This window comes from Haliaeetus leucocephalus, unplaced genomic scaffold, assembly GCF_000737465.1.
Source record: "Haliaeetus leucocephalus isolate CR32 unplaced genomic scaffold, Haliaeetus_leucocephalus-4.0 Scaffold339, whole genome shotgun sequence".
NCBI classification, from domain to species: Eukaryota; Metazoa; Chordata; class Aves; order Accipitriformes; family Accipitridae; genus Haliaeetus; species Haliaeetus leucocephalus.
Genome location: NW_010972775.1, coordinates 22,101,830 through 22,128,523, shown reverse-complemented (window position 1 = coordinate 22,128,523; position 26,694 = coordinate 22,101,830). Strand labels below are relative to the sequence as shown.

At 41.6% G+C, this 26,694-nt stretch overlaps 1 protein-coding gene across 2 annotated transcripts in view; it reads right to left on the bottom strand.

Moving 5' to 3' along the window:
- Positions 1-1,767: 1,767 nt before the first annotated feature.
- Positions 1,768-26,694, bottom strand: part of SMAD3 (SMAD family member 3) — a 74,436-nt gene continuing 49,509 nt past the window's right edge. Inside the window, exons 2-9 of one of the 2 annotated variants that reach the window (XM_010572104.1) lie at positions 19,724-19,917; positions 18,704-18,843; positions 17,924-17,996; positions 16,085-16,135; positions 9,512-9,724; positions 8,027-8,164; positions 5,519-5,663; positions 1,768-2,104 (exon numbers count right to left, since the gene is read on the bottom strand). In XM_010572104.1, the coding sequence (XP_010570406.1) occupies positions 1,981-2,104; positions 5,519-5,663; positions 8,027-8,164; positions 9,512-9,724; positions 16,085-16,135; positions 17,924-17,996; positions 18,704-18,843; positions 19,724-19,917 (1,078 nt within the window). In that variant the 3' untranslated portion in view covers positions 1,768-1,980. Of the gene's footprint in view, positions 2,105-5,518; positions 5,664-8,026; positions 8,165-9,511; positions 9,725-16,084; positions 16,136-17,923; positions 17,999-18,703; positions 18,844-19,723; positions 19,918-26,694 lie in introns of both variants that reach the window. The other variant, XM_010572103.1, reaches the window with a different exon arrangement.

Sequence of the window (26,694 nt, the reverse complement as noted above, 5' to 3'; positions counted from 1 at the left end):
TTTAAATTTCATATAAAAATATCATTTCTTGTTTCTGGAAGAAAACTCTCTAAAACATCCCTTCATTTGCCTGGTAAAACAAAGACTAGCAACGAGCCTCTCGGATCATCTCTTCCTGTGTCCACCAAACAAGGGGCACCTCGTACCCTGTCTTGCCAATGCCTCAGGTCCAAAAGTGTTGGGTTTTTTTGCAAACCAGGTGGTGGGGTTGATAAACAGAGTGGTCTCAAAGCAACAAGCACATCGGAAAAGCCTCTCTCACAGATAGGCTGGTACGTGGAAATTCCTGATAAGCGTTTGAAATGCTATTACCAGTCTGTACCCCATTACGGGACCAGGGTGCTCTGAAGCTGCAAACCTCAACCCGGCATGCAGGAAAACTTCCACTGAACTCAGTGGGGCCGCTTGCATTCGCCTCTGGGAGCACAAAAGTTTGCAGGACTAAAGCCTTAACACAAACCATTGTAAAGTCCATCTGAGTCTGTCCCTCCCAGAGCCAGACCTAGCTTGTGTGTGTGTCTTTCGTATATGAAATTAAAAAAAAAAAAAAAAAAAATTTCCATAGGAAACTGATTATCACTTTCTCCCCTCCCCCTTCTAATATTTTGGCACAAATGCGTATGATATTCAATGCAGATATAAAGAAACAGATAATTGGATAGCACTGACAAAGTTATGAGACTTATTTGGCAAATTTGAACCATTAAAAACAAGTGCTAAGGGTTTTTTTCCAGTTGTGGAAGTTGTTTGCCATGACAGTTGCTGCAGGGACAAGATAGTAAACAGTCTGGAGCATGTATGTTTAAAATGAACATTTTATAATACAAGTAAATACACACTCTCCCAATTTCTCCAGGCAAAACTACATCTCAGAGCATTTTAATCAGCTGAAATAAGTTTTAAACAGAGGGGTTTTGTGTCTGAGATGTCCTGGTTCATGCGCAGTCAGATGTGACAGCATGGGATAACCTGTTAAGTTGCATATTCTGAAAATGGCAGCAAGGGCCTGTTCACTTCCATCACTAGAGCTGACCTGGACACTGAATCCACTAAGCCCCTAAGACTTCAGAAGTGGCAGATACCATTCAACATACTGAGAAAATAGAATACAAACTTTCTGTAGTTAATGCAAATAGACTGCACAATAACAAAGGCTTAACTTAGCCAGCCAGAGCTCCCCAAGTAACAAACGTCTGTCCATGAGCAGCTCAAGTCAAAAGTCACTGCAGCAATATCAGGAGCCTAAGTTTGGCCTTTTGTTTCACGTCAATCCAGTCTGAGACCATCAGGATATCAGCTGCATCCCTCAGGCATGAAGCAAGACTCTGCCTCCTCGTTAGTAGTCCAGCGTGGGAAATACATTCCTTTTGGGAACATTACTGGGCAAATTAGTTCTTATGTGTGCTTTAAATGCTTCCTTTCCCCCCTACTGCTGCAATCCCAGGGAGGACATGTGTGGATCAGGTAGATGGTGACAGGAATGCATGAGCAAGAGTCATCCCAAAGTCCCACGGTATCTGGCTTTTCAGAGATGCTGCATGACACGAGCCTGGAGTTGTGTTAGGCAAATGGAAAGCTTCCTCCCAGCCATCAGCAGCTTCTGCGTGCTCACAACAGCACAGAGTGAGCAGCCAGACAGGCATGACGCGGCTGGAGGCAGAGCACTGGCTTCTCTCCACTGGAACAAAGTCTAGTTTTCTGTTGTGATAAACTTCAGCTTCAAATTCTAACTGCAATGGCCCATAGCATTGTAACCAAAGTGCTAACAGTTTCAGTGGAAGTGGCTTAAATGAGTATTTAGTTTAAAAAAACAAAACAAAACAAAGAAAATCCACCTTTTTTTTAGCAGATTTTTTTTCTCATCACTTCAATAACTGGGAATTTGTTTACTATGCACTATGCATTTTCCTAAGGGTTAAGCCAATTCTGTTTTCCAGAGTCTTTGTTATGCCCACCCCCCCCATCCCCCCAGATGTTTCCTTAGGAGACACTGGAACAACGAATACTCGGGGAGCCCATTTGTGTAAGGACCTTGTCTAGCCACTGCAAAGGACCATTAAGATGCAGTTCAATCCAGCAGGGAGTACTGGTCACAGTCTGCCGCCTGCAAGAAAGAGGGGGGGGGGGGGGGGGAAAAAAAAAAAAGAACATAAATGTGACCTACAAAACTTTACAAATGTGAAAAGGTTTTACAGCTACTGAAGCATTCTTTCCTGCTTAGACAATAGTCTTGCATGTGGGGCCAAAGGAATGTCTCTCCCCTCTATAACACGCTTCTGGCCTATGCTGCCAACTTCTATTTAAAAACCCTACCTTTTCTCTTTACATTTCTTATGATCCCAAAGGAGCAACTCACCAAATAACCTATTTACTACTCAGATTCCTGAAAACAGGCAGCAGCATTGGATTCACTGAAGAGAAAAGGTGTTTATCTAAGCAAAATTTTTCAGTTTTATTTTGCAGACCTTGCCTCTCCTAATTAGACAGCAACGTAAGCAATTAAATTTCTCTATGTGTAAGACAAGGATATTTTTTTACTGTATCTTTAGGTTTTAGCAGAATGTGGAAGTGATGGAGAGAGATCACCACTCAGCCATACTATCTCCCTTCCGCAGCCCCATGGAGCCCTCTCTGTTGTGCAGCCAGAGCTGCCGCTGAGCATCCTTTTTGCACAGCTTGGGAGGATGCGCTGGAGGTTTGAACCCTACACTACATGTGCTGTGTATGGGGCACTCCAACAGATTTGCATGTGATCAGCTACCTCAAAAGAAGCAGAAATGCTGCAGAGTGTGAAAAGTTGCAAAACCTATCAGAAAAGCAGAAACATAGTATTAAACCATGTGTTTTAAAATCCCTCAAGAGCTGGCAGCTGTGGCTGAAGAGTAGAAGGGGATATGCCTTGCTGGGTCAGCACACACCATACTTTTACTTTCCCCTGCCACAAAGCACCTTCCCCCTCTCCTATCTGCCTCTCTGTTATTCTCCCTGAGGCCAGAGCCCATGGAGTGTCTCCAGATGGTAAAGCAGAAAGAGATGGGAAGGGAAGGGAGGCCAAGGCACAGGGCAAGGGACTCTCCCTCCTCTGCAGAGGGATGGCCTAAGTCTTGTTCCAGGCAGAGTGGCAGGGACAGCTGCTGTGGAGGAGGAAGATTACAAAGAGAGAGAAATAGCCTGGAAACAGCCTTGTTTTACACCCTGATTTCCCACAGAAGCTGTCCTTGGAATCTGTTTGTGGGAGGCAAAAGCCAAAGTCTGCAGGACCCAGGGAGAAACCGTTGCTGAAAAGGGGACCCTCTGCTCCATGGGGCTGCCCTGCACTCCCATCGCCATCCTTGCCCCTTCACGGCAGGGCAGAGGAGTGGGGCTCCAAGGTACGGCTCTGCAAGGCTTTGGCCAAGGGCTGTAACCCGTTCTGTTGATGAATCTGTATCGCTCATCCTTTGAACTGAAAATGGAAGCAGCTCCCTGAAGGCACCCCACCCATTCCCAGCTCAGGCGCGGCGGACCAGAGCTGGCCGGCCAGGCAATGCCCCAAGAGTGGGCGTATGGGCAGGGCTTGTCCTATACAGCGATTTAATGGTAAGTGTTTTGCATTAAGGGGTGTCTTGTGAGCTGTTTGGGCAGGAAGACTACAGGACAGCGAGAGCAGAACACCTCTCGCTCTGTCAGCTTCAGCGAAGCACACAAACCTCCCAGGTGCCAGGAAAAACTAGTCTCCCATTGCTGCCTGAAACTAGCCTAACACTAAGCAGCCCAACGACTGTCCCAGCAACACTGTACAGAAACCCACTACCCATGGGGCTGCTGCGCTTCTGCCCTCTGCAAACCTACCACGGCAAACTTCATTCTGCCTTCCCACCTGGATGACCAACACATCAGCTCCAGCCTTTCAGAAAGGCAAACCCTCAAAAGCTCTCCATGCCTTCAGCTTGCTCCACCAGGCTCTCACTGGACAGAGGAGAACCTCTGTATCACAGGCTGCTTATGCAATTGGCTTCTCCTCCCTTCCCTCCACCAAATCCCTGGCACACAAGAGCACTAAACACCCCACCAACTGGAATGCTCAAAAGGCTAAGCAGCTGAACCAGAAATCACTGGAACACTGCTCTGGATGCAGCTCCCACAGTAACTTTTTCATATATGAATCAGTTCAACAACTAAACGTGCTCTGACAAAGGTAATCAGACGTAGTATTTTGTGGCAAGGAAATGAAGAAGCGAGAGAGCAGCTTCGGCGCGGTCAGCGTGAGCGTAGGGTTTCACTGACTACAGTACTCTAATGAGATAGTTGACTTTCCGTAAGTCATGCTCATCTGGATTTCATTACGAGCCGTGGCTGCGAGCCAGGGCTGAAATGCTCTGGCCCGGGTGCAGGACAATTTCAAAACAAAATGGACTCCAAACATCTGGAGAAATGAAGAAAGTGGGAGAGTAATGTGCAGGGTCCAGGCTCCAGCTGATACTATGGCATCTCCCCCGTCTGCTGCAGGCAGCTGTGCAAGGGGAGCATCAGCAGAGAGCCTTGCTGCTCTGGGAGACAGGGACTGCCCCCAGATTTTCAAATAAGGCCACAGAATTAGAGGGTACACAGTCACGTAAGTATTTCAAAATCACATTTGGCTTAAATCTTTGCCAGCTTTCTCTCTCATAAAACGACATTCATTTTCCAACGAATTTCGTCTCTCCTACTTGTACTATTAAACACTGATTTCACTCCCTTTGCTACTTTGGGATGTTTGCTTGCTAATGCAGTGGAGCAACAGCAACACAAGCTATGGAGTACTCTGTCCCTCACAGTCTCCACTGTCCCCGTGTTGTCAGGATAACCACATCATTGATCCCAAATATCAGACCCTACTGCATCTCCTTTTTTATCTTCAATATTCACTGGGAAAAATAGTCACACTGTTTCTCCCACTGCCTCCAGCCACATTTAAGCAATTACCCTATGACAAGCACTAAGGAAAGGATAAGGAGATTTAACTATAATTTTGCAGCAACTCTAACAGTTCTTCCAAATATAAATTTTCAAGCCAATCTGCTTTTATTTTAATTCCATTAGTCCCTGATAAAAGAAGCATCAAACCCAACCCATATCTTTTAGGAAGCACTCACACTGATCCTGTCCTGATATCAGTGTAGTCATAAGACACTCAAACTATAAATACACATCTAATTTCAAGAAAAAAAAAAGTAATAGTTCTGACACAGGCCATCTGGATTTATCTACTGTGCTTCGGGTAAAATTCTTGCTTCATACAACACTGAACAAATACACATGGTCTTCCAGGTGTATCACGTGATGTATGTTTTAGACAAATAGGATGGGAAAAGAGAAGAGATCAACACATTCTCAACAACTACAACCTATCTGCATTACTGAAGAGACACTGTGTTAATTCCCCACACCTTAAAAGCTGAGTAAAGAAGCTTTGCAGAACACTGTCCTAGGCTGTGAAATACAGAAGTGGCAATGGCAAGCACAGGCATACCGCAAAGTTTCATTTGAAAGGCCTGACCTGTATTCTGCTCCCCATCCCTTGACAAAGCTCATTCGAATTGTGCACATTCTGGTCAGCTGATACACAGCTTCGAAGCCCTGATTTACAGACTGAGCCAAGAGAGCGGCAAATTCCTGGTTGTTAAAAATCTTCAAGTTACATCCTGTGAAAAAAGAACATGACAAGAACAAGGCATTAACTTAACTAGATTAAGAAATCCATTTCTTTCTGAGGATGGAAAGAAACTCAATGCTGCTTTCCCATATCCTCAGACCATGTGGTACTATACACAGATTGTTTAAACACAGCATTTCAGAAAAAGGAATCAAGGTTGCCACATTTCCACAGCTCATATGCTGAAAAGGAAGAAAACCATGTTACAGGACAGGGAATGATTAATGCTAGTGCCCACACAGCAGATTGCTATCTATGAAACCAGACTTGGGATCCTCATGTGGAACCTCCTTCTATCTCCTTTACAATCATTTCCCTCATACTGTAATTTAAAAGCCTAACTATGATCACAACACTTAATGGCAATCACTATGGGGCCTGAAAGAAAGGGATGCACAGGCTAAAAATGGGAACTGACTGCTCTTGGATTTACACGGTGTCCGTCAGCAGAAGTAATGCAGAAGTTCTGAAGTGAAACCGCTCTGGCAAGCCAGAAACCAGTTCTCGGGGTTAAAAAGGCTGGTAGCAGAGCTGCTTCTGCTATAATCCTCTCTTAAATGTAACTATCACGCACCAAAGAATTTTCCTTTAAAACGGGAGTTTTCCCCCTATGTTCAGTCACAGCTAAAAGACTAAAACCAACTTATTCAACTGTTTTATGTGATAAAGGTGAAATATAACAACATTCTTCACAGTTTAAATAAATAAATAAATACACAACTATTAAAAAAGTGTTGCCATGCTTGCTTTCTCCCAGATAACCAGAAACAAGTTAAACTCCAAAACTTGGCACACAACTAATGCTCATTTGGGATTACATATGGGCCAAGTCTGAAAAACAACCATTTGGACTGTGATGAATTGTATTTTTCTAAAATCACTTCTGAGCCTACTCTCTTGGGCTGGACTCATACTGTCATCTGTTTTGGGTCAAACTGCATATAGCAAAGCATAACCGCATGCAACAGCTCAGCAGCTGCAGAAACAACTACCCATTTTTGTGACCATAAAAGAGCACAGCCCAAGAGCCATGTATCTTGCAGAGAGTTTGAAGAGAAGCTGTGTCATTGCAGTCTAAGGGAGGAAAATAAGAAGGGTGAGAGCATCAGGGCCAGGTTGAGCACAGAGAAAATGCTATGGCAAGGAAAGCAAAAAACTTGATCAGGATCAGACTGCCAAGCTGTTCAGACTTCAGGACTGGATGGGAACAGGTCTCTCCACGACTGTGCCTGGGAGGAGCAGGTACCTGATCTTGTCAACAAGGGAATGAAGAAACAGCTTCAAACCCAGCAAAGATTTGAAGATCAGTCTGAGAAGGCGGCCAAAGACTGTGGCAAAAATGGGAAGAGCTGCAGTCCAAAAAATGTGCCTTAGATGAATCTACAGCAGAAACGTGGGTTGTTTATGTCTTCAGATGTTGACTCCAGCCGGGGTGGACTCTTGTGATGTGGCTGGAGAATTAAGTCATGTTTGCAACACTGACAGCTGCTTCCTAAGCATCTGAGAAAGGAAACCCCTTAAGATGGGCCGGAGCTTGCAGTGTATGGATCTCTTCTCAAAAGAAAGACAATCTTCATTCAAATATTTCTAAACAAAAAAGTTTGGTTTTCAAATATATACATACGTCTAACTGTAAAAAAATCAGCTTTTGTAAGCCTAGCTAAATAGCTAAAGTCTGTTTCGAACGGCATCCTCTCATACTAGCTCTTTTGCATGTATCTAACAAAAAAGTATTTTCTTCCTAGATAGATGCAATAAAATGTCTTATTACCTTTCAGCTTACTTTAGACATACATTTGCTGTAACCAGAACAACAAGGTGCCTGCAAATGCAATTTTCCTAGAATAAAACTAATTCACAAAGGGGGTGAAAGTTTTACTACAGAACAAAGTAACAATTTAAATCTATTGTGGGTGACTCTAAATTAAGAAAAATTTCTTACATTATATTCTTTTACTGAAAGGTACAAACAAAATTATAAACATGACTATAAACATTACAATACAATAATGGACTGATAAAACACTGCACGGAACAAGTGGCAGATCCTGCTCTTAGTTCTGCTTAGATCCTGCAGTACTATTTCTTCCCACTTGTATGAAAGTAGTACAAACAATTGTTGGAGCATACATAGTAGCTTCCTTTATCGGTACCTTCATCCTTTATGCTATAAAAAATGCCCTGCTTGAGTTGTCAGGTTGCTTATAATAGGGTTCAAGTTTCTGATTATTGTCAAGAACAGAGCTTAACAAATCCATACCTACCTTGACAAAGAGCTTGCTTTTCATAGCAGGACCCTGTTTGCAAAAGGTGAAGCCTGTGTAGGATCACAGCTAGGGCATACTTCCTTACCTGGTGGAATCTTGCAAACTGTTGCTGGGTGCCAGCCATAGCGTTGGTTGCAGTTGGGAGACTGGACAAAAATGGCACTGTCACTAAGGCACTCGGCAAAGACCTCGCCGCCAATGTAGTAGAGTCTTACTCCTCTTCCTAGGAAACACATGGCACAGTTTTGGTTTAGCTTAGAACAATCATCTGCAAAACATGCAAGAAGAGCTGGTATAGACGTAGACAACCTCTGCATGAGGCAGCTCTCAAAAAGCAGCTAAACTATGAGTGATGGAAAATGAAAACCACCTCTTTTGGCCCACTGGGTACTCCCATTAGGGAGCAATAAATCTGCTCTGTGAGTTAAGCTGAGGAAAGCAGGAGGACAAATTTATAAAGTCAGAATTGCACTCTCTGGCCCCACTGTCAATCACAGCCTGGACTGCATAAATTTACCACCTCACAGCCTGCATACTCCAAACATACATGTCTCTGATATTTTCCATATGAATGTTCTACCAGTTAGCATATGGTTTTCAACCTTTTCTGAAAGTCATTGTAGCTGGATAGAACTGTTTATTTACTTAGTGATTTGGAATTAAATTATACAACATTTTAAAATAATTGCCTTTTGCTTGAGATTACATTGTATACAAAGACAAACATACATTTCCCATAGGAGTTTACACAAATTATTAAAATCTCAGTTAATAAAGAAACAAATTTCCAGAATACATCTTTGTTGCTCAAATAAACATTTGCTGTAGTCTTACGTTCCTATCTGAATACCTTGCTTTCATTCTTCCATAGAGCATAAGGAACCTGCTGAATTTAAAGACTTATTTCTAAATATTGGTGGGTTTCTTGGTGTTAGGGGTTTTTTGATATTAGAAATAAGTAAGGAAAGATCCTCCTGTATCAAAGTTTACTGCTCAGGAAAGGGTATAAAGGGGAGCAAAATCAGGACAAAAAGCAGGAGGTTCATTTTTGATAGAAGTCAGCAGAAAACACAGCAAAACATAAGCAATTTTGCCTTTTAGTAAAATTGCATAAATCTGGGATATTCTATTTAGCACAAGTTTAACTGAAAATAAAATTGCATGTTACTTTGCAGCATAAGCAGGAAAAGTGGAAATTGAGATGAAAAACAAGAAACTAAGTTTCAAGAACAGTCAGTTGGAAAATAAAATAGTGCAGGAGGGAAAAGGAAGACACGAGATTATCACTAACATCCATCCAAATACAAAAGAGTGCATGTAAAAGTTTAAATTCTGTCTCTATTACCTGCAGCAATTTTAAGTGTTCCTCAGTGCACTTTTTCATTATACTTTTATGAAAAAATAAAATTAGTGTTCCTTTATGGAAGATCAGCCTGCATGGATTTTCAAACATCACAGTGTTCTAAAACTGACCGAGGTGCATGCCAATTAGCTAAATAAACAGCTTTACATGCAGGTCTCCACATTCCACCTTGAAAGACACTGACTAAACCAAAGAATTAGAAATTACCAATGTGTCGTCTTGTGAGTTCCACTGCCGCATTTCTGTTCACGTTAGACAGTAAACCAAGGCAGAATCGTTCAGAATTAGATGGGTCAGTGAAGCCATCCACAGTCATAGAGGGCTGAGAGGCGTGGAAAGTCTCTCCCACTCGCTGGTTGAGTTCATAGTAGGATATCGAGCACCAGAAAGCTGGCTCGCAGTAGGTAACAGGCTGCAGATCTGCACAAAAAAAAGCAAAATGAATCACAGGCCCTCAGTAGGGGAAGGGGGATGAAAAAAAGCAACCGTTTTGAAATATTGTTCTGCTTCATTCCTTGGGCTCACTTTAACCAGTAAACTTTAATTATTTGACAGATTTTAACGGACCACAGCTAGAAAGCTGCATCACCTCTGAAGCTTTTGGCACATGGAACAATCACAAACAGTCAAAGAAATTAGTCACTTAGCAAGTGGGGTGAAACTTAACTATCTTCATACTTGAAGAAAATTTAAAAAATAAAGCTAGCTTTACTATGAAATATGGGATCACTTTTAGGTAGCCAGTACCCTAAAAAGAAAAGAGAAAAGGACAGAAAAGAAAGAAACAGAAAACCTTAGAAAGAGCAGACCACAAACCTGCTTTCAACAGCACAGGTCTCCAGAACCCTAATGCTGTGCACTTATACCAAGTACCCAGCAAATCCAACTTTTATTCTTACTGACTCTGTTATGATCTCTCTAGCACTGATGAAACCAGTAGAGGTGTCTGCAATGTGCACCAAATTGTACATAACACTGGCATCAAAGTGATTTAAAAATGAGATGCTTTCTTCCAGTGCATTTAATCTCAAATTATGAAAAGAAAATCCAATTTTCCAATAGATGATGGCACATCTCTTTTATCGGGGTTATGGTTTGACACAGCCTGCGGACTGAAGCGAAAGGACCAAGGTTCATGAGCAAACTGAGGCTGAGGCAGTCTCAGGAAGACAATACTTGATATGCATGAAAAGTGGGACATTCAAATGGCTTCGAATTATTTAACTGCTCCCACTGAAGCCAATGAGATTTCAGCAGAGGAAGGCTCAAGTCAAATATTCTTGGAAATACTGCACTAGATGGTGCCCAGTCCTGCTGCAAGCCAAGAATCTGCTGAGCAGAGGAAATGGAAAGCAGACTAAGCTAAATGATAAGTGCTTTATTCCCCAAATTCAATGCAAGAAATAAAAGCAAGAGAAGAATTCCCTCCAGTCCTCCCCTCAATTTATCACTTCATCCCTGTTCAAATGGTGCTTAAAAGCAGAACACAACAGCTTCCCATCTGGCCAAAGAGTTAACATCAAGCAGCAAAACCCAGCTTTTTCCATAGGCTTTCCCATCTGTTGCTCCTGCAAGGCTTAGGCGAATCTGGGGCTTAAGAGATCAGCTCCAAAAAATCAAAGACAGGTTTTTACCATCCCAGCCTCCTCTCATGATGAAGAGGGTGTCTCTACAGAGGTTTGAGGGTAATTTCTCATTTGGTACCTGCTGTTACTCTGTAACCTTTAGAAACAGGTTGAAGCAGCCTGGCTTCAGACAAAAGACATGCTGGTTTCCTCTCCATTGCTGTGGTGTACCAGTTCCCAAAGTAGCCAATAATCAGAAAAAAACTTTGGTTTCTGCTTTGTTACAAGCTTTGCTGACAGCAAATAAGGAATTGAATAAAAGTGCATCTGGGGAACTCTGTAATCCTTAGCAGATCTTCAAAGTCCATGAATTTTGGAGCTTATACCCACTCCCAGCTTCTTTCACAGTCTCTCTTTCCTTAATTATATCATCCAAAAGAAAAATGCTCTATCACAAGCAAAGCCCGATGTTCCTGCTCTCCGCCACACCTTACACCCACAAAAGCAAAAGCCTATCTTCCTCTTACAGAAAAGGACATAATGCTCAAAGCAAAAGCTAACAGAAGGCAGTTCAACAGAACAGTGGTCGCTACATCAATTTAAGAGATCTGGTAAGCATACCTGCCGTTTCATCACATTTTAAACAATTTCACAGCTTAAAGCAAGCCCATCTCCTGATACGTGCAGATGATATTGAACACACCCAGGAGTCACACAAGTTTACTGTTCTCTGCTTTTTTCTCTTGTACAACATATTTGGTTGTCCCACTGGAAACTGCCACATCAGGCATATTTCTCCAATACCAGCCTCATTTCATCAATTAGCAGTTGTGGCCTGCAGCAGTAATCTGTACACATCGTAACTGACTCTGGGCTTCACATGGCTCCAGTGCAATTTGTATAGAGGTACAGCAAATACCAGCACTAATCAGAGTCTCTTAAGTGTGTCCACCCACTTAGGAAAACAGATTGTGTTCCACATAACCGTGCTCTTATTCCACAGCAAGTGCCTTTTTAATTGAAAGGCTGCTCAGCTCCAGAAAAATCAAATCAACTTTTGTTGATCCTTAAGTAATGTCCTCAGATTGGTACTGTTCAAGTTATAAAAACACCAAAGCCTGTATTGCTCTCTATGGTTTTGTGGTCCTTTCCTTCAAAAACCACCTCCGCTTGGTTACGACTCACGGGAACTGTGGATTCCCCACTGAAGGATGCACAGAAATTTTATTTCCGGCTTATTTGCAATTTGAGGAAAGACACAAACCAACAAATCCTATTTTGAAGAAAAACTTATCTCTAAAAAAATGCAACCAAGCTTTTAATAATGCTGCTTTCTCCTGTGATTTGTGGTCTTAGGCTTCAGCTTAAGCTGTCATGGGATGGGCAAGTTTCGTCTTACATTAGAGCTGTCCTGAACGTTCATTTTCAATTTATGGATTTACTGTTTGGGGAAAAGTAAAAGAACGTAGATCTGCTAAAACAAAAGAATCCTGAAGAGGTACACAATTAACTAACACGATACACTAAAACCAAGCAAATCCTGCCTGAATTGTCTCCATACAATTTCAACCTTGACTCACTACAGCTCTGCTTTCACAAGTGTCCACTGAATATTGGGATGCTACCCATATTGCATCTTCCCTACAAGATGGAGGTACTATCTGTTCAGCTGCAGAGGAAAAAAATCTGCTGGCTGCTTTGCACTCTCTACAATGTGTGCTCTAAGCATAAGAGCGGTTGTTATCCTAGTTTCAGTTAATGCGTTTGATACACAATGTATACCAGAAGTTACTGATATATGTTATCTAACTGTCTTAGTTGCAGCCCCAGTAATTCTAACTCCCTCCTCAGAAACAAAAAGATAAATAGGTGTGCATACTCCCTTCCCCTCTGTACTTTGGGAAGGGCTGTCTTTTCACTGCTTTGGGAAATAGTGTTTCAACACAGAGAGTAACAGAGGCTTATGTTACTGATGGATTTGACCATAGGGTATGCGCTTACTTCATTTACAGCTTTTGCGTCAAGTCTTCTGTGGAGCAAACACTGACAATGGATTTCCTGTACACCAAGGGACTGCCTCACTCCAAATAACAATATGCATGCAACCTCAGGCCTGGCCCTTGGCCAGCATAAACTCCCTGACTTCATTCCAAATGTCCACATAATGCTGGCAACTCTCCTTTCATTTTGGTTGCTTTCTGTATTTTCTCCAGTTTGTATTTCAGTAATACAGAAGAGATCATTGGATATCTATAACTTCTACTTAAATCTTATGTTTGACAAGTGAAAATTTACAACTGAAATTTTGGACCAAAACTAAAATGCTTCCATATCAAATGCACAAGCTGAAAGGAGTTAAAAAAAAACCCAGTACGTTACCTTGCAACGCTTTTCTGCCTGTGAATGGGGAGATGAAACTCCCTAAGTTCCTTCAACCCCATATTACAGTCTTACAGCTTTATGCTGAAATACACACATTGCACCTCATACAAACCTTGCTTCTATTGTCCTAGTTGGTTTGCTTCATGCTAGTTTATTGCCTTTGTAATTCTCTGGATGGGATTTAAGTCCAAAGTTCAGCTTACACAAAGTAAACTGTCTTAAAAGCTTCAGGTAGTTCTGGTCAAATAAATAGACATCAATACTGTGACTTGATTTTCCTAATGGCAAAACCGCAAAAGCCCACTGCACTCTGCTGCTGAGACCTTGCTGGTAATTTTCCTCATCGCACGCTGTTGTGTTTTTTAAATTTCTACTCAATTTTCTTAAAAAACATACAGAGAAAGCCTGATTAAACTTCTGCAGATGAAAGTACAGCCCTAGACACTGGAGCATTCTGCTTATCCACAGAATTATATAGCACAGCAAAAGCAGGAACACTGCAGATCACCAGCCACCAAGTAACTTCTAACAGGAGAGAGAACCTGCAAAGCTGAGTAGTTCTGCTCTTACAGTCTATGTAACTCCTTTCTGGGCTGCAGAGACCATCAGGCTGAAGGTCTGATGGGCTGCTGCTGTTTTCACCTACATTGCTATAGGCAGCTCCTTTAGATATGCCATCTACAAGGTACAGATGCAGACAACTTTGTCATTTGACAGTCGTTAAAGAGTTGCTTAGCTATGTGCCATTGCATTTATTATTCTGTAGCTTCCTCACATGCAAAAATTTACAATAAAATTTTTAAAAAAGACAAGAAGTTCTTAATTTGTGGAAGCTCTTGACTAAGAGCAATAAATATTTGGCTTGCAAAACTTAAAGTTATCTTTTAATGTTGGTAAGTTAAAATGCTTTTCTGATGTCTGCTCCTTAGACTACAAAGAGATTCCTTGTGGTTAACCAGCTTCACCTGCTCCTACTTAGTTTTTGTCACCAGACAGCACATTAGACATCTGACAGGCCCATCAGCTGAGCAGCATGTGTTAATAACTAGTATCCTTGTTAGAAAGGATATGTATTGGGGCCTCTTTCCTAGAAACTCCTTTTTTCCTTATGTAAGGCAGATGCCACAGTCAGCTTGCCAGGTTGGTTTTGTTACATGTAATTGGCTTTTTATTTTTACGTTGAAAAAAATTGCTAGAAATTCTCATCAACTCCAAGGCAGCACACTGAAGCATAATGGATTCAAACAAAAAAAGAAAAAATGACAAAAAAATAAGTCAGCCATATATTCTTTTCTTAGGCTTTAACAGTTAAAGCAAATAAAAACTTAGTGGCACCGTGGCAATACATCCTACGCTTTTAAAAAAAAAAAAGGGGGGGGGAGAAGAGAAAAGAAATCCCCTCTTCAACAGCCCCAAGATACCTACAAGTCAGCCAATGACTGACAAATTTTGGAGCAGTGTCAAAGTACTCTGTGCCAGGATTAAAAGCATATGTAAACTTTATGGCTATGGTTATTCAAGAGTAATCTCAAGTGGCCTCTGTCTGCTGGCTTAATGAGCATTTAGAGAACTGATCCTGCAGCTAGCCAGGGCTGTGAGTGCTTTTTATGACAGACCGTTGAGAGCAATTTCAAACAGGGTAAGAGCTCAAACTGATGAAGATCAGACCTTTTATGTCTGTAGGTAGGAAAATAAAGGGCAGAGCCATTTGAGAAGACAACAGAGGTTCAGAGATAGCCACAAAACCTCTAATAGTATCTCAAAGGTAAAGGCCCTGTTCAACCGCTATTCCTTCTTCTTCAGCTTTCCTCCTATTTACTTTCTACAGTTTATGGAGTGAATCAGTGACAGCAGTGACCTATTAGGACTGGACTATGTTCCATTTCAGCACCAACCAACTTTGAGCCTTCTCCACTTTGCTCTGCTCAGTCCACGCTCAGTGTCGTACTATAACAACTTATACACCTGGGCCATCAGTTGTTCCAGTGGTTTAGGGCACTGGGACATGAGGGCTCTGGGCTGCTTTATCCCTATGCAGTCCAGGGATGCCCCTCAGGCAGACTTACCTTATGATCTGACACCATCCTAGCACTCATAGTTTTGTTAGGAGTCCCCAGCCACTGCCACCCAAACCCTCAAGGCCATGCCTATCTGTGCTGTGTAACTGCACACTTGCTCTGCGGGGGACATGGGTTTGCTCCTGAGCTGGGTTTACATGAGGATGCAATGCATTTGCTGCCCTTCAGTCAAGCAGATGATTGCCTGAGCTGACAAAGCAGTGCAGGCAAATCTGCAGCTCTGAACCTCAGCCCCCTGTCCACAATATGTGGATAACAGCATTTGCCCTATAATGAATGTAACATCAAATTAATAAATTAAAAAAAATTGCAAGACGCTCTGATGTATTGTAAAAGAGACCAGTAAGCACTACAAATCTACAAGGTAACTTTCCAGGAGACAAAATTTAACCTCAAGCTGCAGCCTTTAAAAATATAAGGACACAAACCCACCAGCAAAACAGACGGATATGTTCCTTGCAAATTCACGTAATCAAATAAGTGTATTTTTGCAGCAGCCCTTTACTCATTCTTTCTGGTGTTTGTCTGCCAACATTTCTTGTTTCTTTATTTAACTCTGATGTAAGTTCAGATTTCTTTATTTCATATAGAGTTACTGTGAACCACTGTTATCACAGTAAAGAAGATTAGCAGAAAGGCACATCAACGGTGCTCACAACCTCATCAAAAGCACACAACCTCAAGAAATAACATCATCATTAAAATGTCAGTACCTTGACTGTAATTACACACACTTCTCAAAATCACATGCTTACCCAGATTATTGTGTGCTGGAGACATAGGGTTTGGTGATAAGTTTGGAGAACCTGAAAATCAAGACATCATAAGTATTAGAATGGCATCTACACAAGGAAAAACACTTGCAGAAAATCTTCAGTGCTGCCCAGGCTTGCTGGAGGGATAACCTACTTCTCAGTTAAGTCTCATTTTGTGACACCAGCAGCTTCTCTGATGTTGATTACTCTTTACATGAGCTTCCAAATGCTATTATTTATATCAACTTGCTACATCTGCAATACTGCTAAGCATCTTCATAACGCATTCACTTAAGCTTAACCCATTAATTTACAAAACTGAGCATGCAGTTGTCAGTTTTACATTCACTTGCAGTTATCAAAGGTCCAGGTACCATCATGACAGCTACAAACCCAGTTAGCTGGGCATTTAAGAGCTTAATTTTACATTGCCAGGCACAAAACGTACTCATAACAGTTGAAAACATACCACTTGATATCAACAAATCTTACTGGTTTTGGGACAATGGAGTATTGTATCAAGCTATACAGATCTGACCAAACAACTGTCAGAATTTTATCCCCAATCATTTCAATTTGGTCCACAAATTCTGTGCATATATTTCAAATATCTGCACTTGGATGTCCAGAGCAATTTCCATCCTCTGGATGCCACACGGATGCAGACAGGTGGTACAGCCCATTTTTTCTTTTCCTCTCACACTGAGTTTGGCTGGTTTCTTTAAAATTTGTTTTTCTGTAAAGAGGGAAGTCCATGACATGTGAAGGAAGGGATATAGCATTTGAACATAAATTGGGTATTTATAGCATCTTCCAGGCCCATCCTATTCCAGTCCACTTTCAAAAAGTCATACATACATTCCACATGTCAACCACATTACCAATAATTGTATGCACTAAAATGGATTGTGCCAATAGGCTTGTGTTTCATGTAGACAAACCAACCCACACTGCCTTCCTCCATCTGTACAACTGCGGTGAAAGACTGCAAATCAGTCATCCCTCTTTTAGAATCCCACGTATGTTCTATGGCTGAAGACATGCACAGAAACCAAGATATTTGTGTGCAGTATTTGCATTAATTAGGTTCTGCATATCTATTTGCATATCCTTCTTGTAAAGCATCAACCCTTCTAACCAAGGATGTGGTTTTGCTTTTCAAGCAAAAGTTCTATGAATTCAGAGTCTGATTCAGTGGTTCTTACAAGCAGTGACACCACTCAGATCAACAAGATACCTTAAACAGTTTCTCCCAGAAAGGTGAGACCTGCATGTTTAATTTTAAAGTGTTGATACAGGTTAGCACGAACAGGAAGGCTGCTCATTCTAAACCTGGTTACTTGTTTTCTTGGCAATGAGCGAGAACGCAGACTAAATGATAAATGCACTAAATTATAAACCCATTTAAAAACGAATCTGCTAGTGGTCATTTCAAATACAGTTAAACTGGACATTTAAGTATGTAAACAACTAAGCGATCAGAAAAATGCTCTGCAGAAAAGTGCCAGCTACGTGCAAAATTTTCATGTGCATACAGATGACCAGACGCAAGTGCAACACAAACTATCATCCTTACATGAGGCTCCACTGTTTCAGGCTCCTGCTTAGTAGTATCTAATGATGGATGTTGGGGAGAACAAGAACATGCTGTACCTTTTACCAGAAGCTCTAAAACATACAGCCCTGTGCTTTACATGAGATGTCAGGCTACATTTTGCACTCCTACAGGGACAAAATACCTCAAACCACCATCTGATCTTCAGTGCCCCAAAGAAAAAACTTTAAAAGAGTCTCTGATGTGACCTAGAAAGCTGCAGCAAATGGCAAAAGATGACTTACCTGCATCCATGCTGGGGTTCATCTGGTGGTCACTAGTTTCTCCATCCTCACTCAAATAGCCTGGAGGAGGTGTCTCTAGAAGCATAAAATGATCATACTGTCATTGCAACTGGATGCAAAGTCTGGATTTCAGACACCAGAAACATTTACTTGTTATTCACGAGGAGCTAAATTTCTTTTTTATTACTTTTCTTCATCAGACTGCTGAAAGGAGGAGCTGGCACAACCAGGATGATAGCCATAGCATATTTGTGAATAACAGAGGAGAGAGGGGAAACAAAAAAATCCAAATTTTCAGTCCCATAAAACTTTAAGCCGTGTAGACAGTTTTCTGTCCACGTATTTTTTCTTTCCTGGTGTGCAGCTGCATAGCTTGTCCATGCAAATAAGGTGTAAATTGCTTGTAAAAGAGATACATAAATAGAAAAGCTCAATTCCATTCAGAAATCTAGAGCGTTTTACTCAAATTAAAATGGCTGAATGTCATCCAAATCTAAACTTGTTAAAGGAACATTCAGCTTTAGATTCCACAATAAACTGAGTATGTACTACTGAAGGGAAGAGGTGAGTTTAAAGAAAAGAAAACAAAACAAAACTATAAACAGCACTGTTGTGTGTCTACATTTACAGCTTTCATCTATTTTTGTATAGGTTCCCATTCCTTAGCTTCATAGTAACAATGGAAAGAAAGACTTTCCAGTCATCCAGGTTTGCATACATAGACACGATTCACTGTGCAATATGACCCTTTTCCCTCCGCTTGCTGTATGGACGATATACAGTACCTGGAATGTAGTTGCTCTGTGGCTCGATACCTGCTGGGAAGTTAGTGTTCTCTGGAATAGAATGACTATAATCGTCTAACGGCGGAAACTCAGCTGGGATCTCTGTGTGCCGAGGCACCAGCACTGGAGGTAACACTGCACAAATGGAAACAAAAAAAAAAAAATAGAACAGCAACGTTAACAGCTTTAAAATAAAATTACTGAAACCCTAGAAAATGAAGAGAAACCAGTTTGGAGTAACACCCTTAAATACATGCAACACCAAAGTCACTAATTAAGGGACACAATTTGATACTTGCTTCTGAAATAACAGCAGCAGTTAAAGATGCTATTCTTAACGTATCTCAGCTGGGGATGGGATACATGCTTATCTGAACACACCTAATCTGTCTGCCCCTTTGAAGGCAAAGAAACAGGTCTTCTTGAAAAATTATTTAAGAGAAGTTATACCACATAATTCAAAAGGAATAAATTTCACATAAAATGAAACAGCAAAGTAGGATTAGCATAAACATCCAGACTGGTTCTGCAGATTTGTACTGACACGCAGCAGAACTATCTGCAGTTCCAGATGAAAGCCTCTTTCAGAGGCAGGAGGAGACTTCAGAACAGGAAGTTCAGTTGTGTTGGGAGCTATTCTTAGACCCACTTCAACTTAACACTAAGTTTATCCTTAATTTAATACCAACAACTAGGGATACGCAGAACATTGTTGTAGTTCATACTTGTATCTACTACATGTGTGTGTTGTTTACAGGCACACAATGCCACATTAGGAACCTGGCAACAATGCAACCTGCTCAACTTGGATTTTATCGATTTAAAATGATATTTCCCCCCGAGTGCAGATTCATAAATTATTCTACTGCATACAGTAAGAGATTACCATCAATAATAGATACACTTTGGTTTTAAACCCCTACGCCTGCTGCTTTATTCAATTTTGAAACGCACTTATAAATCCCTTATGCTGGTACCAAGAAGCTGAGGTATCTGCACAGAGGGCCAGCAGTACCTGGGGTTTCCACTCTTTGGTAATGATAAGGATTCACACAGACTTCATCCTTCTTCATGTTAAAGGCATACTCGCACATCTCCATGGCACGCAGCTCATGGTGGCTATGAAGGTCTGGCCATCGCCACAGCCGGCAGTAGATCACATGGGGAAGACCTTTCCGGTGAGACACTTGCAGCCGGCCATCTAATGATCTGCAGTCAGAATATAAAGATGACAGCAATTTAGACTGGCATTAATACATGTGTAGTACTGATCACATCCCATCAAACACTACACAGAGGAACCTAATGTGAAGACTGCAGACTTCAGCAGCAGGCTCAAAGCATAGGCTGCCCAGCAAATGCAGTATCCTGACACAATCCAAAAGGTGCTAGTCACCAAAACCCACCAAGACAGTGCTGCAGGGAGGCATTCCGCTCCCAGTCTTCAGGCCAAGAAGTTATCTCCGAGAACTGCAAAATGTTTGTTTTATAGAACAGCCCTGCTCTGGATTTATTCATTTTCTGAAAAGAGGTTGATTTGGAGGCAGAGACAAGAGCTACAGCAAGTAACAATACATCAATTTAGTGGAAATTCTGAAGCATTTATGTGTGTCCTAATGAACAGGCCATTTGCATAGCTCTCAACAATTTATGCTGCGCACATAAAGGGATGACATCTTACAATATGTGCTAATAAAACTGGACTTTTAAAACACAGAGACACATGAATTTCCATTGTTACAAAACCATCCAAAATTGATATAGATGCCTTTTCTTTAAACAGTGTTCACGAACATTACAAACAAGCAAGGTTTGCAGTTTCATTTTCCACATTGCAGCTTGAAAGCAAAAAATAGTTTTTTTTCAGGATTGCTTACTTTTGTTTTTATATTTAGCTCGTGTCTCCTCCAACTCATTTTTCTCCTAATCCTATCCTCACCTCAGAATAGCCTGTTCCTAGCAAACCTGCCTGGGAAGCAAGACAAGCATGTTCAAATCCTCTCCAGCAGAGGAAAGAATTGGAGCAGGGTCTCCTCCATCCTGAATGAGGGCTCCACTCCCTGAGCCACTGAATGGGAACTGCCCCCAGGCACTTTCTTTGAAGTCTAACCCTTCATTTCCCTTGCTTTTCTTAATGACCAAAATGAAACACTTCAGAGGTTTGGTGAAATGAAATATTTCTATTTTTAATTTGTCAAGGAAAAAAAAACCCTGAAATTTTACTCGGAATTATTTCCCTTGGTTCTTTGTGTTGGCAGCCAATCTAGAAAAACAAAACAAAACCAAACCAAAACACACAAACAATTATTCAAACAGTGGTTGCGCTAGTCTTGGCTGCCCTAAGAGAGTTTTCCCAAAAGCTTCTCTGGCAGACCTTGGTAACACGCACACCTCTTGTAAACACTGCTACAACAATGAGGAAGGCAAAACACAACCAATTCAAGCTATTACTGACAAGCACTTGATTTACGGGAGCAGGAAAACATGTCATGTAACTGTTACGTATGAAGTATATAAGGAGTCTAAGCCAGCACTGAGGGACTTGCTGGTACATGTTACAAAACATCTAAAACCTGCAAGTATGTTACAGCCCTGAAAAATGCACAACGCCCACAGTTATTATTTATAGTATGTATTTATAGTATGTATTTCTTCATTTTGTGCCTGTTATTTATGGGTCATGCATTCTCTTCAGACTTCACTCTTTAGACTGCTCTGTGATGGGGTGACCGACCAGCTGAGTATCTGGCACATCTTCCAACTGTGTTCTTATGCCAAGCTCCTTCTCAGGACAGAAAAGCAGAAATCAGTCTTCCCAGGTGGAAGACTCACAAGGAGGGTGCCAGTGTCTAGAACGGATCTCCTGTGAAAAGTGGAAATCTTGATATTGATTTCAATGGGGCCAAGACTTGACTTACATGACCCCAAAACTTGTCAGTTTGGAAAAATTTAAAAAAAAATGTATACCAAAAATGTGAAAATACTAAATTTAATAAAAAGAGAGTAGGCTGATAAAAGGAACAAAACAGGACTGCTTTTCTGTTCCTCTTTCAAACATCTTTGCCCGCTCAGAAGGATATCTTGCACCTAAGTGAGGGTAAAGGAGAAAAAAGAAGACTCAGAGGGATTATTCCAAGTAGCCGCAGAAGACACAACTGTGGCAAGTGTTCTTACTGTTCCCAGTCACCCTCAGCAGATGGACATCGCAGCAGGATGGACAGATTTGGGTTGGGGCTAGCAGCTGAGATGAGGGGGGGAGGGGCTAACACAAAGTGTGTATGACTTTGGGATTACTTGCAAGGATGGGTCTCTCCCTACATTTCCCAGGATAGAAGAAATTTTTTATACCTACAACAGACTTCCCAGACAGCTGGAGGGTAAAGTGCACTTCTTCCCATCACCCCAGGGTTCTTGGTAAAAGCTATGAAGTCTTAACAAAAGATGAGCCAGTACATCCACATGCCTGACTCACTCTGTGGATGCAGTAGCCCTCGCCTCCCAGGTTAATGGAGCCCTTCTGCCGACAAAGCTCTCGCAGGAGACAGTGGAGAGAGGCACCAAGTCACTGTTGTCTGAACAGTCCCCAAATCCTAAACAGCTTCAGTGGTTATCTAAAACAAAAACAGCCTAAAAGCATAACATAGCTCTCAACCACTAGTATCACAGCTACTCGTTTTTGTTAGCAGAGACTGCACGCTGTGGAAAACATGTTGTGCTTGCTATCTACCATTTCTCATGGCATGAATGCTGTCTATAAGGCAGAAGAGAGGGACTTCTCTACAATCTTATCTAAAAAAGACTTTTATAAATGACAGAGCCATATGTTTTATTTTCAGATATAATAACCTCCCCTTCTCCCCTCTCCCCCCAATAAGGAGATAAGGTAAAAGAAATTATATTTCCCCAAAGCCCTGAGGGCTAATTACATTTTTATGATTGTGAAATCTCTCCTCAGGCTCTCTGCTAAGGGACTTGAGACAAAACAATGTTGCCTGCATGTTCTTGGGAAGAATGTGGCTAAGTAACAGGGCAGCTTTATTTCTTTCTGCTGTCCTGCCTCAACCCTCAAGGAGTATTTTCTCCAAAGCAACAAATAACTGGTATGGCCGAGATGGGACACAAGGTTAGATGAGCAAACACCGTGCTCTACTAAAGGCAGCTTTTTGTGTAAATACAGCACTCCAATTGCCACAGTGAATTGCCACATCTTTATTAGCTACCTGAATGCTCATTTGTAGATGCAAACACTTGATCGAGCACAAGAACTGTCTTGAGCACCCAGTCATCTCACTTATAAATGACCTAGGCTGCATTCTTAAGGGCAGCTGCACCAAGCTACAGGACTAGCACTGCCTTGGTGAGATGGTCTTCCTTCTGTCCAACACATTCCCATTCCCATTCCCACAGTCCTGCCCTATCTCAACTCCTCCCTTCCTTCATTGGCTCCTGTCCCCTCAGCATTGTACCACAAGCTGGCTCAGGTCTCTAACTTGGCAGAAGACTATCCACTTTTTCATGGGTTAGCAGGTTGTAACATTTCTTTGAGGAACCTGATGAAAGCCAAAAGCTGGTGCAAGATGAGATAGTATATACTTTTGTTAGCATGCACCACAGCTGAGGATGTATTTGACTGGCTCGCCATCTCTGGAGTCCACAGCCCTCAGGGATGACCCAGGCAGGTGTGCCTCTCACATTCATGTGCAGAGTAATCTGATAATAAACTCCATAGCGCACACAACTGCTACCCTTTCTTGGTCCTGTTCTGAAGAACAGTCTGATCTTGCAGGTTGAAGTATTCCCCAAACCACCTGAGAGTTCAGCACATCCAGGTTTCATTAAAATTAGCAGAATCTAAGCACCAAAATTTCCGTTGGGTTAATGAATTGTTCCTCCCTCTTACCTTTCTTTTAACCAGCTTGTGTTGAGGATGCCCCCATACAACTGACTTGATACATTTGTGATTCCGTACTACCTAACAGGATTTCTTTTAAAAATACCAAAGCTTCTTTGGCCATAAATTCAGTATTGGATGGTTCTCTCCAAAAGCGTCACCATTTATTTTGGTGGGACACCATACCTTCAAAGTGCCTCTATACTGCATGATGGGATTAAATAGCAGAAGTTGTAAAGAGATCTTTTCACAGTGTCTGTGTTCAGACCGAGCGGGTGATGCAGACTCTCACTGCCAGAGGGTGTCCTAGGGCATCTTTCACAACTAGTACGTATCCTGAACTTGCAAGATAAGAACAAGAAAATATTGTGATGCACAAGCCTGTTTTACCAAGGGAAATACGGTGAGCTGTAGTTATCACCGCCTGAGAGTGCGAGAGCATGTAGGCTATGAGAGGCTGCAAGATAAAGTAAAAACAAAGCCAGAACCCAGCAAGATTGCTGAGCTGATACCAGTTAGCAGTGGTTTATAATAAAGAAATGAACTCAACAATGATCCAGAAAAATAAAGTCCTGATACGACAAGACAAAGAAGAAGCAGAGAGGAGGAAGACAGCGGCTCAGTGATGTCAAGGATCAGCCCATTGAAAAGAACAGCAGACACCAGCCCTTCCCCACCTGAATGATGACTGTGTGGCCAGCAGACCTGCTGGATGGCTGTGCTGGGGCAGGAGAGCAGACTGGTGCCTCACAGCATGTTCGTCCCAGCCCATGTTGTGGGTGTTAGCAATAAAGATAATGACTGTGCACCCATATCCCGCAGGTAGGATACAACTCAGAAGACTCAGTGCTTGGTAAAAGATGCCCAAGAAGTCTGCCAAAGGCTTGAGAATTACAATATGGTGCATTCAAACATGATCAAGAGGTATGCAGTGGAGAGGTTACTCCACACCTAGGGCAGTTACAACCAGAGATTAAAAAATACTGAATGAAGAAAGAGAGACCAAGACTCCAGGAATGCAGTCGGGCAGTTTAATTTCTTGCACAACAGCATAAGGCATGGTCAGGACACCAGTGCAGTGTCCATAAGAAACAAACAAAAAAACCCTCAGGATCCATTGTTACATGTTGTTACAAGCCATTTACTAGGAAAGTTTAACACATGAAACTACTACTCCAAACTGTCCAGACAACTGTTGCTCAAAGAACAAAGGGCAATAGTGACTTTTAATAGCAAAAACAGAGAAGGGAGGAAAAAAGAATGACAGAAACACTGAAGCTTTTTTTTTTTTTTTTAAACAATCCTCTCTAACTGTCTGAAAAAGAGTGAGTAGTAAATAGGAGAACATTACACTGCATAACAGGAATTTGATTTCCAGGCCTGATTGGGGGGTTTTTTGTTGTTGTTTGGGGTTGGGGTTTTTGTTGCTGTTACTGTGTGTGGGTTTTTTGGTTTTGTTTTGAAGCCTGATTTAATTTGTAAGATCTTAAATCAGGAAAGAAAAAAACAAACCCCACACTTTAAAAGATGTACTTGCTATTTCTTATTTTTCTTATTTTCCCCTTTGAGCATCTTACAGCTATCTTTCGTCTAGATGGGTAATGAAACTCTTCCTTGAACCCATTCTCCTTCTTTGAAAGTGAAGTTGAAATCAGTGGAATGCAGTAGTGCAAATTAAGCACAGTGATATAAGCAATAAGATATTGCGGGGGGGGGGGGCTGTCAAGATTCAGATTTACCCCATCAGAGATCCATTCCCTCCCCTTACCATCCACACACATACACTCCTGTTTGCAAAACCCATCAGTTTTATATCCCTGTCATTAATCTTCCGAGAGCAAAATGCCTGAAAGCTCAAGTATCCAGTAACACCAGCATGTGCAAAAAGGGGTAAGGAAAAGAGAAAAACAATCAGGAGGAAAAAGTTTAAGTTATGCATTTCTAAGGCATTCTTATTAAAAACCATAAGCAGAAGCTGGTTTTTAAAACCATGACAAGTAAGTTGCCAGTATGCTTTAAAATGCACCAAGGACTATGGCCACAGGCTGTGATTTTCTCCTAAGCACAAAACATAAGTAGTTCCTTACTGGCCCTGCATCTGGTCTACACCAGGAAAATAAGCATTTATTCTTGTAGCAGAATCTACTTTTGTGTGCAGAGTACTGCAATATCCACAGGGCTTCACTGAAAAGTTGGAAAAAATCTCAACTTTCCCTGAATACTGGCCAAATGAACAACACTGAATAAAAAAAAATGACCCATGCAGCACATTTGTAATTCAAAAGCTGATCCCTTGCCATCCCTTTCCCCTCAATTTGCTCAGCATCACTAAATTTTCCAATTTCTGGTGGAGTTTTAACAGTACTGCCATTCAAGTTCTAGAAATAGAAGTAACTGCATCAAACTGAGGTTTGCAATGCACATTCTCACACTGTCATAGAGGAAGCTAATAATTAATACTTCTACTTAGCACTTAAATTTATAGAAGATTAAAAGAATTAACAAACATCTAATTTGCAACACATCTCTATGGAGAGGGTAAGTTTTTACTGCCCCCAAAGCAATGAAGTTAAACGATCCTCCCAAAGCAAAAGAAAAGTTTGTGTCAGAGCCAACACCAGGAATAAGGAGTTCATCATCTCCTCAATGCTATCAAATATCACTACTATTTTGTGCTGGTAACTCTCTCATCTGAACTGCTTATTCTTCCCACTAAACTCCTCCTTTGGATTTAGAAAAAACCACATCTCCTCTATGTTTGCAGATGGTAGCTGACTTCAGATGCTTCTGACCTTTGCAATGAGTTGCTAATAGGAGCAGAAGCACTGCAGCAAAGGCACAAAGAAGCAGCAATGGGCAAAGCTTGGGAACCCATGCAAAGGTTATCACACCCTTTGGGCAGTCCCTTGTGTGTGTACTTACAGGTAAGCACAGGATCACAGCCAGTGGGTGGCACAGCTCCACGCATCTGCTGGCCATGAAGTCTTGAACAGAGGCTGCTAGAATCTACAGCCTGCAGTATCAGGCAAACATTTTAAAGGTGAAGAGCAATTCCCATTTCTTCTGATGCTGCATAATTCTTCTACTCAAGTCTT